A 14,876-nucleotide genomic window follows, 5' to 3' on the forward strand; every position below is an offset into this window, starting at 1 on the left:
TTGCCTGAGAAAAGGAGGGCCAACAAATAGCCAGTCCTCAAGGAACCTTTTTATTATTTCTTATTTTGAGAACATTAAGAAAAACCAGGTTTGGAAGCATCCTGAAGTCATCTATCTTGAATTCTACAAATAGTTCTGAAACCTCTACTCTGGCCAAGCTCTGGGGGTTGCACAGTGAACCAGACAACCTGATTCCTGACCTCACAGAGTTTATGTCTAGAGAGGGACAATATGCATTTAAGCAAATAAATAATCAGAACAATGACAGATTGTAGTAAGTGCTAGAAAGGAAATAGAGAACTGAGATCAAGAATATGGGGAGACAGGATATGACTTTAGATAGATGGTTGAGGAGGACCTTCTGGAAGGGCCATTGCGTCAGAAGAATGAGAAGAAACAGGCAAAGAACCAAGAATAGCAGGTGTTGTTTCCACCCTCCCTCCCAATATAAGGCTATTTTAAATAAAAGTCACCATATCATGCCATTAAATTGTGATGCTGAGAGTTAGAATGAAAACAATTAATAGCCCAAATTTTATTGGACATCTTAGTTTTTGCTCTAGTGTATTTCTGCTTCAGAATTTGAACTACAGGCATACCTCAGAGACATGGATTTGGTTCCAGACTACTCCAATAAAGCAAATAGCACAGTGAAGCGAGTCACACAAAACCTGGAGTTGTTTTCAAGCCACGTAGGAGGTTTAAAAAGAAAGTACTGAGGTTCCAAATGGGTGTCAGAAGTGATGGTCAGATCTCGTAGGTGTAGTTTGGTCCCTACAGCCATGGAATAATCAATCACTCTGCAGAACCTTGAGGTTTTCCAGCTCCTCATTTGATTGATGAGGAAACTGAGGCCCAAAGGAGGTAGTCACTTGTCTACAGTCTCAGGGTTCTCTGTGCCTTTCTCTCTGGCATCCTCTCTTGTTCTGCTGCTTGTGTGTTGATAATATCACCCTCCACTTCCTCTGAGCTTCCACAACAGGACCCAGAGTCCTGGAGGCAGTTGTCCCCCTCAGAGGAAGGGAGCCAGGCACTCTGCCAATTTCAGAGGCCAAGAGTCACAGCCTGGCTTCAGTACTTTGAAAAGCTGTGAAATTTCATCTCAGATGCCCATGCTCCAGTGACTATTCCTCACAGATATTTGAAGGGTTCACTTTTCTAGGGCTAGTGTTTCTGCAGCCTCCACTCTGACATCCTGGCTCTGGAAGTGAGAAGGGCCCCTGGGCACTGAGCTTGGGGAGCCGACGACTCCAGAGAATTCTCTCAGTGGGTCTTAACCTTCCCACCCGGAAGTAATCTCTGCTGCATCCACACCTGCCTGCCACACTCTTGTCTCTGCAGGGAGACTATTTCTATTTCCCACAGCTGGCTGGTATCCCCTGGGAGTCCTTGTGCAGAAGGATGGGGTCAGGTTCACGTTACATCCTCACAGTTCTATCAAAGGGCTCTGTGCAGAGTAGGAGTTCAGTAAACAAAGTTTAGTCACTTGATAGACATTTACTTCCTGAGGCAGAGTAAAAGCAGCAAACCTAAAGGGAAGTGAGGGTGTTAGAGGCTGACCCAGTGAGTAGCATGGCGAGAAATGGCACCAAGAAGAGAGAACGCTCCAAAGCAGATGCAGAACTCAGTGTGTATTCATTCCACATGTGTTATTTGGGTGTCTGTGGTGTGTCCAACCCAGCGTGATACAGGGAACAGATGTTAATAACAGTGGGTCCTGAATCATTTAGAAATTCCTAATTATGTTTCCCATCCTTGAAGCAAACTTTGGATTAACTGTAAATAATTTTGCATTGTCGGATATTTTGACTTCTGTACGTATGGGTTCCCAGAAGGAATATGGCTGATCAAGAGGTCGTTGCACTAAATGAGCAGCTCTTCTTTCCCAGTGTGTGTATGATGGGTATGTAACGGGACAACTGCTAATGTCTTCCCCTTTCATCCTACAGCAACAAAAGAGGTATCAACAGATAAAGAGCTCGGCCTTGGTAATTCAGTCTTATATCCGGGGTTGGAAGGTGAGTTTTAAAGAAGTGACCCTTATTTATGTGGGGTTTTCATAAAGGATGATATCTTTAGGCTCACCCTGCAGGGGAGGGCTCCTCATCTCCTGCCTGCCCTGTAAACAGTCAGATGGAAAGAATAAATATTATGGGCCAAGCTGGGGCCCTTGACCATGTCTTGGCTGCTTCCTGCTTTCTTTTCAAGAGCTTTGTTCTCTGAGCAGGAAGTCCTTGAAATAATACTGTACATGGTAATATCCTCTTGCCCACTGTTTGCAAGGGAGGCTATAGTCCAAACGGCTAAAAGTGTTTCCTCCATACCTGTGAGTCCTGCCAGATCTTCACACCCCCAGCCCAATGCCCTCTCTAACTTCCTTGGGACCATCTTGCAGGCTGCCCTGTAATGACTGGAAGATCCTAATCTCTAGCTGTCCTAGCTAGATCACAGGGCACCCACCACCTGGTTCCATTCGGATGGTCCTTCCAACCAAGGCTTATTGGTTCAAGGTCAGCAAACCACAAGCCAATATCTAGCCTACTGCCTGTTTTCATACAACCTGAAAGCACAGAATGGCTTTTAATATTTTTAAAGCATTGGGTTTAAAAAAAAAAAAAAAAAAAAAAAAAAACAAGAATATTTCATGACGTAAACATTACATAAAATACAGAGTTTACATAAATCAAATTTTATTAATACCCACCCCTGCTCTCTTGATCTCTCTCTTGCTCATGGCTGCTTTAGTGCTACAACGGCAGAGTTGGTAGTTTGTGGTAGAGAACACATGACTTGCAAAACGAAAAATACTTACCATCTGCCCTTCTCCAGAAACAACTTACTGCCCACTGCTCAGGGCAAAGGTACTTCAGGGCCTGTTCTGAGCACTTTCCTATTGGGTGATCTTGTGGAGTGGGCTGGATCCAGAGGGGCTTCTTCAGTGTTCTCTGGCCTGGAACCCTTTCTGAGGGTGGAGCCTTGGGCCAGGAGTCCTGTGGCTCCCTTTGCCCTAGGCCTGTGGGCATCCCAGGGGCTTGGTCGTTGTCCCACAGCAGTTGCCAAATACAGGTCTGAGCGTGTAGGATAAGTGAAACTGCTGTCTGCAGGTTTTTCTTTGACCTCCAAGTGAGTCCTGGATCCAAGTGTCCAGTCTAGAGACTCCAAGGCTGTCCTCCTGGCCCCCACGCAGACTCCAGCCACTACTAGAAAGCAGTCACTCATTGAACCAGTGAGATAATTTTATTTCAGCAAATTTTTACCCATCTCTTTTGCATAAAAAGTAGAGCTTTACTTACATTCCAGACAATAATAATAAAAGTGATCAAGTGGGTTTGGGTGGATCCTTGGAGATTCACCAACCACATTCTGAGAACTGTTCCTTCCATCTGCCGAGCACCAGTTTGCATTGCTCTGGTCAGGTTTTTCCCGTCACGTAGCAAGGCACAGAGGGAGGGTGGCTGTCTCAGTCTGGGGCTGCCCTGTTGTGCTTCATGATGCCTTTATTTACTGCCTTCTCGTGGGATAATAGGCATCGTTCCCTTCTCCTTTCTTTGAGCTCTTGATTTTTCACTTGAGAATGGAGATTTTGACTGTCCCTTAAGGTATTTTTTTTTTCTTTCAAGTCACTATGGATACAGTTTTTTGTCATTGTTAATTTTCTATTCCTCTGGGTCATTCTTGCTCTAGGCCCGAAAAATCCTGCGGGAACTGAAGCATCAAAAGCGCTGTCAGGAAGCAGCCACCACCATTGCAGCTTATTGGCATGGTACCCAGGTAGGCCAGAGACCCCCCAGGAAGGCAGTGGGTCAGGAGTAGTGTGTGGAACGACAGACCCTCTCATGCGGGTTTCACTGGCTTAAGCTCCTGAGCACGCATTTGCCTCTTGCTCTTTCCAGCGTTTTGGTGTGGGGTGGTGGCACACGCTTTTTTGTTTAACTATTTGATGGTGAGCGGTGTTTGTCTTCCTCTTTCTCCATTGGGAATCAGCAGTAACCTTTCTTGCCTTAAACTTTTCTGTGACTCCTTTTCAAATGCATCACAGGCGCGAAGGGAACTGAGCCGGCTGAAGGCGGAGGCTAGGAATAAACATGCTATTGCAGTTATTTGGGCTTACTGGCTTGGATCTAAGGTACTTGAAATGCACATCCCATCACTCCCATCCTGGAATCTGCCGTCATCAGTCCATCTCTCTAGCATCTCAGGGGATGAGGGCCCACACTTAACAGTGGCTCACACCAGTGCATGTCCTAACAGCCAGACGTAATAATCCTGGAGATGTTAGTGCCCACAGTGCACGTTAGGAAGCTCAAGCATGTGTAGGCAAAAAAGACTCAATGAATTGCTTACTAATGAGGCACTACTAGCATAGTTGCTCTTTTTTTGTTAAACTCTCAACACGCATGTTTATTTTTCTGGTGTGGGTTTTTGGGGGGCTTTGTTTGTTTGTATTACCCCCTGATAGATCCTGGCAGTTTTCTAGAGGTGTTTTTATGCGTGGCAGAGGCATGTTGGCAACATTGAGGTTTGGGTTTTAGCTGGTCTTCTGCAACATGTTGACAGTAGAGATGGCTTTAATGCATGCCTTAAAAAATATTAATCCATGAATGGAATTGTTGAAACTCACTGTAGCAGCTATTGATTATTACAAGTAAAATGTTTTCTGTGAAAAGAATTATCTTCTGTGATTGAACAGAAAGCTATGTTCCTGCAAAGCTAGCTGTAATTGCCCCCGTAGAATCCCAGGAATTTCAGCATCAGCTGTTTGTTTTCAGAAACAAAGGCCTCCTGAAATACTCTCACTAATCCCCAGGCAGAGTCGTGGGCTCTGTGAACATTTCACATACCCCAAGGGACGAGCATTTTAGATGTTTGTGTTGCTTAGAAAAACCAAAGGTCATCTCTGCTAAAAATGTATCTTCCACTTAAAAACTCAAATATCATTATAGTCCTGTGTTTTTAAGTCTACCTTGTCAACACTAAACCCATAGCAAGAAAAATGAGAAAAGTCAACATTTGCCTACAAAAAGTCTTAACTTGCCACAGACTAACCAAAGTTGTTCATTTGCCTCTTCCCCTGAAAAATCTGTGTGGAACAATCTAGTTCCTTTTATAAACTGAAGGAAATGTCTTAGCAGAGGCAGAGGGACTTTTAGACAATTATCCCTGGGATTTTTCCACTGAGCAAACACGCCCCCCAGCCCGAGGACTATGATGTAATGAAACATTGGTTCCCCGGTATTCCTGTCTTTGAAAATAGATTAATTTTTAGTGCCTTAGATTAATTTTTCCTTCAGATTAGTTTTTAAACCTATGAGTTGTTTCCCTTTTTATATTGCTTCAGTATATTTCACTGTTTGGGGCCTTAGCTAATACTGAATTTTGATGCATGCTACTTCTAATTTTCCAACTGGAAAGAATTGGGGGTTTTGTTTTGTTTTGCATTGTTTTTGAACTCTAGAGAAGCAGCCTTTATTCCTTCCAGGTTTCTAAATGGTTATTCTCAAAAGTTGTCTTTGTATATGCCCAAATGAACCAAATCAGGAATTCACAAGGAAGTCTACGGAACTCATTAGGTTCTAAGGCTTTGATGAGGGAGGGAGAGAGGGTGGGGAAGGAAGTGAATAGAGAGAACTGGGGAGAAAAAAAGGAAAAGAATAGAAATAAGGGGCTGGGGAATACTTCCCTGGGGTACCACACAATTGCCCTCCTCTGAGACAGTCTTAATGCACTGAAAATTCAAGGGACCACACCTGCCTGACACTGATACTCTGGGTTTAAGTGATTGTGCACCGTTTCTCTTTCGTTCTGAAATCCCGATACATAAATTGGCTTTTCTGTTTTGGTGGGGTGTCTTTTTCTGGTCATTTGTGCTATCTGCATTGGGCCGTCTCTTTTATTTACCATCTAAAACATTCTAGGCTCGAAGGGAGTTGAAACGCTTGAAGGAAGAGGCTAGGCGTAAGCATGCAGTTGCTGTCATTTGGGCTTACTGGCTTGGACTGAAGGTACTTCCTCAACCTCTTCTTTCTGTCCACGGTGAACTCAATGAAGCCCAGCACCTACTAACCCTGACAGAACAATTGATTATGCTTGCTAATGGTCTGCACAGTCTTTTACAATGTCATTTTGCCTAAGTGTGTTTCCGTTTGAGAGCAAACCTATACACTAATATTTTCTGATTTATTGCAGTGTCTTTCGTTAAAGTAATAGAGTATTACTTTAAATAGATATTTTATCCAAGATACTTTGTTATCTAATGTTACTATTTAATGTTACCTTTATGAGGATGAAGGTTTTTTTTTCTTCCCACTTACGAGACAGAGTTACAGCATTTGAGCTAAAAGCTGACCCATGTCTGCCATAACCAGCCTGGGGATCTGGGGCTTTTGTTGCCCTTTATCCCTCTGTTCTGCCCCACTGGCAGCTCCTGAGGCGGAGCTTTCTTCAAAGTGCTCATCATTCTGATTGTTCACAAAGATACCAAAGGGGTTTGCAGCCATGACAGATTTTGACAAATAAGGCCAGTCGTGGATCATCCAGGTTGAAGAGAACTTAGATTCAAATGCCTTCTAATTTAGGGCAGGTTTATTTCAAAGCAGTACTCATGACTTGTGGTAAGGGTCGCCTGTAAGTAAATATGACTCTGAGCTCTGGAAACCTTGAGAATGGCCTTTAGGTAATACAAGGATTTGTCGTCCTGATAGTAACCCATCATGGCAGGGAGCCATCCATGCTGCCGTTTTGGGGATAATTAGGCCCCCTTTTGACATTTCCTCTTGGTTATTTTTACTTTAATACTGTAATAATTCCTTTTTTCCTCAACATTTGAATATTATCCAGGAAACCATTGATTTTTGAATCTGAACAGTTTTAGCAGCATCCGTAAACTCTGCTTCGGACAATCTGCATTTCCCCCTGAAAATTTAGCCTATCAACTTTTAGTAAATTAACTTTTTGATTATAATGAATATTCACCCAGTACTTTTTGAATTAAGTAACAAATATGAATTTAAGATGATCTATTTAAAGAATTCTGAACAAGTTCTTTAATTCCTTTTTCAAAGTCAAAACTAGGGATTTTATTTCCCATTTTATTCACATTCTAATTTGCATTCTAATTTTCATAAAAGGAAGGAACAAACAACATCAAGTTGGGATTTTTACTCTCTATAATTATTTCTACCAGCAACATCACATTTATCTTCAGTCTTCTGGATTTAACTAATTGCATATGATTTTAAAAGTACTTTCATATTAGAGTGTGTGCTAGCATCCTATAAACCAAATTCAGTTTGTCAGTGGGTGCTGTTTTAGTTAAAGTTAACTGGGCTTACTCTAGACATAACTGTCTTTTTTTTTTTTTTCCAGTTTCCACAAAACAGGAGTATTTTAATATCTTACTGTTATTATAAGATTAAACTTCTTTGAGGACCAACAATGTGATAATTTTGTATTTTAAAAAAAAAAAAGAATTATGTTGATATCAACAGTAGTTTTTCCCTTTTGAATGATTTGATTGTTGTGGAATTGGTTACACAGTTCATTGGACACTTTTAAGGACCCTTAGAGCCCATGTGGGGAACCCATTCTGTATGCCAGCATGTTGTCACCAGGCCTTTTCTGTATGTAGCTATATTTCAGGAGAAAGGGCCTGTCCTGTGAGTGTCAAAATGCATGTCACATTGAGCTCGATGACAGTGACATTCAAGTGAATATGGGACTTCTAGTATATTTCTAAGGCTATGTTTTCATGAAACCTCACTTTAACTTCTCTGCTTTTGTACACTATTGTAATTTCCAGAACCAAGGAATAGGTACCATTTTCCTTCTTGTCCCTTCTAAGCTTATAAGTTTGAGATTTGAAATCATTACAAACAACTCCACGGCTGAAAGAGAGGTGATCATCAGAAACATAGACTCTGAATTGAAGGAAGAACTGCCTACCTGGTGTGTGGGAGAATTTGTAAACCTTAATAGTCCACATGGGTAGAGAACAGGTCTGGTGCTCAAATGCGCAGAGGAAGCAGGCGAGCCACGTGGATGAGGGAAGGTGGGCTAGGAGGGGGGGCCTCCAGCCCTTTGGAGCTTGCACCTCTCTTCTAAGGCAGCAATGGCTGCTCTGGTCCTAGAGTCCTTGCCATGAACAGGGCTCACGAGGGCTACACCTTAGAAATTGTAAGAGAAACCTGCAGTCTGAATTCCTGTGTGACGTTCTTAATTTTAAAATGTGCGTATAAAACATCTTTCGACAAACTGAATGTAGGTACTAGGTTGCTGGTTTACAGCCCCTTATGTAGGAATATTTTGAACATGTGCAGTTAAACCCAGAAAGCTGAAAATATAAGAAAAACACACATAATTTCTGAATTATTTAAGTAAACTAATATTTTGCTGAATTCTGACTCTCCCATTTATAGCTGGATGATAATAAACATTTTAAGTATTTTCCCCTCTTTCCAGATTTAACTGTCACTCCTTCATTTAGCAAACACCTGGGTTATTTTATCTGTTAGACATTAGTACACAAAGTAATTACAGCAGTGTAGGAAGGAAGAAATTATAAACTAAAACTATAATACGTTTTCTTAAGTACTGTGATAGTATAGTATAAAGTTTGGTGGGAATGGGGATGAGAGAAAAATTAATGCAATTAAATGGGAGATAACGGTCATTCAAAAGCTTCCTTTTAAATTTTTATTTTTCGTCACATTCACTTTTCAGTATGCAATACAAAAGTCCTATCTTCATAGGCAAGGAAACTGCCAGTTATTTCTTTAGACATTTTCCTTTTAAGACCAATTTGAAGTGAAAATTAGCTTATTTTCTAATTTGTCCTGGAATGTATTTTTGATTTGTGATGGATTTGAAGCTATGCCTATAAAGTGTTTCTCATCAGATTATCGGACTCTTCAAAAACTAGTTAAGAGGATTTAAAACATCAAAACCTTCTAGTATTATCTTGCATCTCTTAATTCTTTTTCTCTGACTTAAAAGCCACTGTCTCAATATGCTTCAATTATTTTTTTATATCCAGAAAGGCACTTATAAATTTACTTGTTCCATCTATGTTCATTTTTAATAGAGGTGTATCATCTTTACGGCTATATGTTGACCACACAGTAACCTTTGTATTCTGATGCTTATTTTTAAAGGTACGCAGGGAGTATAGGAAATTCTTCAGAGCCAATGCTGGAAAGAAAATTTATGAATTTACGCTTCAGAGAATTGTAAGTTTACACTCTATATATGGCTAATAAGCATGATTGGGTTAACTACTTAGTAGTACCAGCTCAGTGGTGTGGTGACTTATTTGGTTACAATTAAATCATAACTTTAGGGAGTTCCCATCGTGGCTCAGTGGTTAACGAATCCAACTAGGAACCACGAGGTTGTGGGTTCGATCCCTGGCCTTGCTCAGTGCGTTAAGGATCCGGCATTGTCGTGAGCTGTGATGTAGGTTGCAGACGAGGCTCTGATCCTGTGTTGCTGTGGCTGTGGTGTAGGCTAGCGGCTGTGGCTCCCATTCAACCCCTAGCCTGGGAACCTCCATATGCCGCGGGAGTGGCCCAAGAAATGGCAAAAAGACCAAAAAAAAAAAATCATAACTTTAGCACTGAGAGCCTGTGACCCTTTTTTATCATCTCTCCACAGATTAGATTCAGGTAGAATCATTTCAGAAAGAGTTCCACACATGATTACCAAAATATTCTTTGACAGAGAGACAGACCATACTTTGGGGGAAAGTGAACCCAAGAAAGCTGGGTGCCTTAGTTCAGGCTGCTATAACAAAAATGCCACAGATAGTGTGGCTAAACAATAACCATTTCTTTCTCACAGGACTAGGGGCCGGGCAGGCCAGGGTCAGGATGCCTGCATGGTCTAGTCCTCAGGAGGGCCTCTTCCTGCTCTTCATATTTCAAAGAGAAGGAGAAGCAAACTCTTTCCTGTCTCTTCTTATAATCCCATTTTGGAAGCTCTGCCCTCATGATCTCATCTCAACCTAATTACCCCCCCACCCCAAATTCTCATCTCCTAATGTTACCCCATTGGGGATTAGGGTTTCAGTGTAGGAATTTAAGGGAATACCACAATCTTGCCCTGTTCAACTGCCCTAGGCTGCTGCAAAACAGGGTTGGCAAACAAGTTAGTGGGTTCAGGGGTACAGGAGAGTGAGGTTATGTCTCTGTCCCAGGATGGATTCTAAAGTTCCCCCTGTCTTTCAGAGAAGCCTGTGTAGTGGTGAAGAGTGCAAACTGCAGCCAGCTTGCTCCACCCCTCACAGATTTGCACACCTCCTTTCGTTGTCTTTAAAGTGGGGATAATAATAACGCTAAACTCAGAGGATTATGAGGGTTAAGATGAAGTAATATTAAGAGCTCCTTTGTGGTGCAGCAAGTGGGAGTTCCCATTGTGGCTCAGCCGAAACCAATCTGACTAGTATTCATGAGGACACAGGTTCCATCCCTGGCCCCGATCAGTAGGTTAAGGATCTGGTATTGTGAGCTGTGGTGTCGGTCGTAGATGAGGCTCAGATCCCGTGTTGCTCTGGCTGTGGCAGAGGCCAGCAGCTGTAGCACTGATTCAACCCCTAGCTTGGGAACCTCCATATGCTGCGGGTGCAGCCCTAAAAAGACAAAATATAAAATAAAATGAAAAACTTTCTGCACTGACAAAAACATCCTATATCTTTGTGGTTCAGCAGGGCAGCCAGTGGCCAGGTGGCTATAAAGCACTTGAAATGTAACTGATGTGACTGACCAACTGGACGTTTAATTCTTTTTAAGTACTTAAAATTTATATATAAATAGCTGCCTGTGGCTAGCAGCTACCTGTTAAACATTGCAGCTTCTAGTGTTGATTGGTTTTATTATTAGTTAATATTAAAATTGTGTTAGTATTCTTCTTTTCTCTTAACCGTTTGGTGGAGCTCAGATTTCTCCAACCAGGGTTAAGAGTGGAATAGAGACTTTGCTAAAGAGTTACAAAGCTTTATGGACTAGAACTTGCTGGTTTATGTAAAACAATGTTTTTTTTCTGGTGTTTTTACTGATCTGGTATTTTCTCTCAAATTCAACACAGATGCAAAAATACTTCTTGGAAATGAAAAATAAGGTGCCTTCCCTATCTCCGATAGACAAGAATTGGCCATCAAGACCTTACCTATTCTTGGATTCTACTCACAAGGAGCTAAAAAGGATTTTCCACTTGTGGAGGGTAAAAAAATGTCTTAGGTTTTTTCAGAGACTTCTTACATATTTTAAGTGTTCGAGAAGTGTTACGTAAAAGTAGAATTTTACCACATTCTTCCTCTATCCTCAGGGAGAATTAGTTGAGGACTTTGGTGTCTTTGAAGCCAGCACTGTGCTTGGCTTTCTGTGAGAAATCCTAGAGCCCCAGGTGCTTTTGTGGCATCGCCTCTCATCCATGATTGGAAAGGGAAGTTAAGTGCAGGGCTGCATTTTCCTTCCCTTCCAGATTCCAGTTGCTTTCAAGGCATTCAGCCTCTTGTTTTCGTCTTCATCTTTATTTGAAGAAATACTACCGGAGGTAGAAATAATAAAATTTGGACATCTTCATCTGAGTAGTAAATTCTCATTGATTGTATGAGTTTACTTTCAATGTAGACATACATGGACACACATGAGAATACTCACATTTTCATGGTAGAGCAGAAAAAAAAAAAATCTCTGAAGTCCCCCAAAAGACATTAAAGAAGTTAAAATTTCCCCCTACCTAAATTAAAGAGAAACTGAAAAATCTCTTTGATTTGGCCTTATGTTTTGGCTCACTTTATTTTATATGAGAGCGTAACATGTTATTCAGGAGGTGCTCAGTGTGGAATACATGGGGTACTCGTACAGATGCTGACTTTATTTCAGTAACTTAATTGATATATAGAATGGTAAATATATATGATTCAGATAGAATGAAATCATTCTGTTGAAGGGAATGATTGATGGATCTGTCCTCTGGGAATCTCTTTCCTGCCCAGTACCGTGGGCTGGTCTTAGCTGAGTCCCTTATGTGTAGAGAGACCTGATCAGTGGTCAGTGTAATGATTGGTACCGGCACAGCATATGGAACTGGGCTCTGAGTTGTGTACCCTGACTTAGTTGAGGCAGTTTGGCAAGATTCACCAGGGTCTCAATGCTCATCTCCCCCTTTGAGTCTGACATAGACACTATTTTCAGAAATAATGATGGGAAGCTGCTAATACTGGGCTTCAGCTCTGCCTCCGCTCTCCCCCAGCTTCTGAATCTTACCCTTGCCTCCCTTGGATAGGGGGTGGAAAATGACAGGGATGAGTTTATTCCTGAAAAGGTGGGCAGCAATGCTAACATCCCTTTATATGACTATGTGGAGGGTCGGTTCTCAATCACCTCTGAACTGAATTTCTTAGAGAATTCATCTAAAGAACCTGGTCCTGCCCCTCCTGCCACCCCTGTCTCCTTTCATTGCAACCTCAGAATTAGGGTGACAGGGAGATTGCTTAGGTCCCACGTCACGTCTACATGATAAGATGGTATTGGGGGATTCAGAGCAGTGCTTTTCAAACCATAGGCCATAGGATATTTGTGGGTCATGAAATCAGTTTATCAGATTGCTACCAGCATCTTAAAATGAAATAGAGTAGAATAGACAATAACAGAATACACAACCTGTAGAAAAGGATAAGTATTGCTTTGTGAAGCTTTTGTGTCTGTTATCTATATGCGTGCATATAAAGATGTGCACTGGGTGGTGATGTAACATGTTTTTCTTACTGTGAGTCTCTGAAAGAGTGTGATAGCCCAGGACTAAGGATGTCCAGGGGCTGACGTCATCATGGGAGGAAACCATCCTCCCAGGAGGGCCCAGGCCAACGGGGCCCTTGTGTGTTTGGAAGAAGCATCACAAGTTCTGCAACACAAACAATAATTTTTATGATGTTTGCCAAGACCAACCTTTTCAAAATTCAGGAAGGAAAAATGCTCCTGGCGTTTTAAATGAATATTTCACACACATCTACTCTTATTCTGTTAAATTGGCTTAGCATATTTAAGGATGAGTAATGATTTATTTATATAAGTGATATCTTTTTTTTTCTTTTCTTCCTTTTATATCTCACAGTGTAAAAAATACAGGGACCAGTTCACAGACCAACAGAAACTTATTTACGAAGAGAAACTAGAAGCCAGTGAACTCTTCAAAGACAAGAAGGCTCTATACCCATCTAGGTATTTTGGCTTTGCTTTACCCATAAAAGCCAGTATTTTTAAAGTTTCTCAAATATACTGGTAGATGTTTTCTAGTGGGGTTTGATTTTAGTAATATACAGTTTTTTAATTTCATGAATCATTTTATGATCAGCTGGATATGAACAAAACACATTTGAGCAAGGACTTCCATAGCGTACTTAGAGAAACAAGATCACATTTGTTGGTTTTACTCCATTGGCATTAGCCTGAGTACTTTCTAAATAATTAGAAGTTAGTCATTTCTGATAAAAATTCTCTGGGATATTAAGATAAATTTATGTTGGGGAGTTCCCGTCTGGCGCAGTGGTTAATGAACCTGACTAGGAACCATGAGGTTGCAGGTTCTATCCCTGACCTTGCACAGTGGGTTAAGGATCCGGTGTTGCTGTGAGCTGTGGTGTAGGTTGCAGATGCAGCTCAGATCTGGTGTTGCTGCGGCTCTGGTGTAGGCTGGCGGCTACAGCTCTGATTAGACCCCTAGCCTGGGAACCTCCATATGCCAAGGGTGTGGCCCTAGAAAAGACCAAAAAAGACCAAAATAAATAAATAAATAAATAAAATTTATGTTGTAAATTCCCGTTAGTTTTTCAGTTTTCAGAGTCTGGGTGGTTTCTCTTGACAGTCTACTGTAATAACCATTACAGTCTTCCTCCTTTAATAAGGCTGGGTCAGAATCTCATTTGTAAGATAAAAGAAATGAATAAGCCAGCCTGTCACTTTCTGAGTGTTGCCTCAGCGGTGGCCTTTGGTCAGCTAACTAACTCATGGGGCATGACCTCACCAGTCTCTGCAGCAAGTTCATTTCCTTCACTGTAGACACCAAGTACTCAATAAAAGAAGGAACACCAATCGCAAGTTCACCAAGTAAAGTTCTTGGTAAAAACTCCTTATTGGATTATTCTCACATTTCCCAAGTTCATCATTTCCTCCCTGCATTTCATCTGGTGTTTATTTAAAAAGTAGATTGTACAGTTTCAAGCCAAATAACAATTTTGTGCTTTCCCCAAAGAATGGCCTAGAAATAAAAATGCATTACATGCTAAGTATATTCACATGTATTTTATGTGGTGTGTATATATTCTGTATGTCTACACACATTCGAAAGCTCTTCCTTTTAAAGGATTAAATGAACCTAAGTTGCCAAACTCATTTGCTTTAGCTATTTTAAATGATGACTTGGCTTCCTTGGTCAGCTTGTTTGGCTGCTGGAGGGGTTGTACACTCCCCTCACTCAAACACTAAATCCAACGTTGTCCAAAATCCCTGCTGTCCAAAGCATATGCAAACGGGAAAATTGTCTATATGCTTTCCACCACTGACTTCATTCATTCAGCTTTTTCTTTATATATCTTTAAATTGTAGAGTGACCTTCTTTTTTTTTTTTTTTTTTTTTTTTTTTGTCTTTTTGCTATTTCTTTGGGCCGCTCCCACGGCATATGGAGGTTCCCAGGCTAGGGGTCCAATTGGAGCTGTAGCCACTAGCCTACGCCAGAGCCACAGCAACGCGGGATCCGAGCCGCGTCTGCAACCTACACCACAGCTCACGGCAACGCTGGATCGTTAACCCACTGAGCAAGGACGGGGACCGAACTCGCAACCTCATGGTTCCTAGTCGGATTCGTTAACCACTGCGCCACGACG

General features: G+C 41.5%; 1 protein-coding gene across 10 annotated transcripts in view; it reads left to right on the forward strand.

Moving 5' to 3' along the window:
* The window catches only part of MYO1B (myosin IB), a 192,011-nt gene that overhangs the window by 165,090 nt on the left and 12,045 nt on the right, over window positions 1–14,876 (forward strand). For 4 of the 10 annotated variants that reach the window (XM_021075958.1, XM_021075956.1, XM_021075957.1 and 1 more), the window contains 7 exons: window positions 1,950–2,018; window positions 3,685–3,771; window positions 4,040–4,126; window positions 5,916–6,002; window positions 9,150–9,224; window positions 11,077–11,211; window positions 13,108–13,214. In XM_021075958.1, coding sequence (XP_020931617.1) covers window positions 1,950–2,018; window positions 3,685–3,771; window positions 4,040–4,126; window positions 5,916–6,002; window positions 9,150–9,224; window positions 11,077–11,211; window positions 13,108–13,214 — 647 coding nt within the window. The remainder of the gene's footprint in view (window positions 1–1,949; window positions 2,019–3,684; window positions 3,772–4,039; window positions 4,127–5,915; window positions 6,003–9,149; window positions 9,225–11,076; window positions 11,212–13,107; window positions 13,215–14,876) is intronic. The other 6 variants (XM_021075961.1, XM_021075960.1, XM_021075962.1 and 3 more) reach the window with 2 other exon arrangements.

The sequence above is a fragment of the Sus scrofa genome, chromosome 15 (genome assembly GCF_000003025.6).
Source record: "Sus scrofa isolate TJ Tabasco breed Duroc chromosome 15, Sscrofa11.1, whole genome shotgun sequence".
NCBI classification, from domain to species: Eukaryota; Metazoa; Chordata; class Mammalia; order Artiodactyla; family Suidae; genus Sus; species Sus scrofa.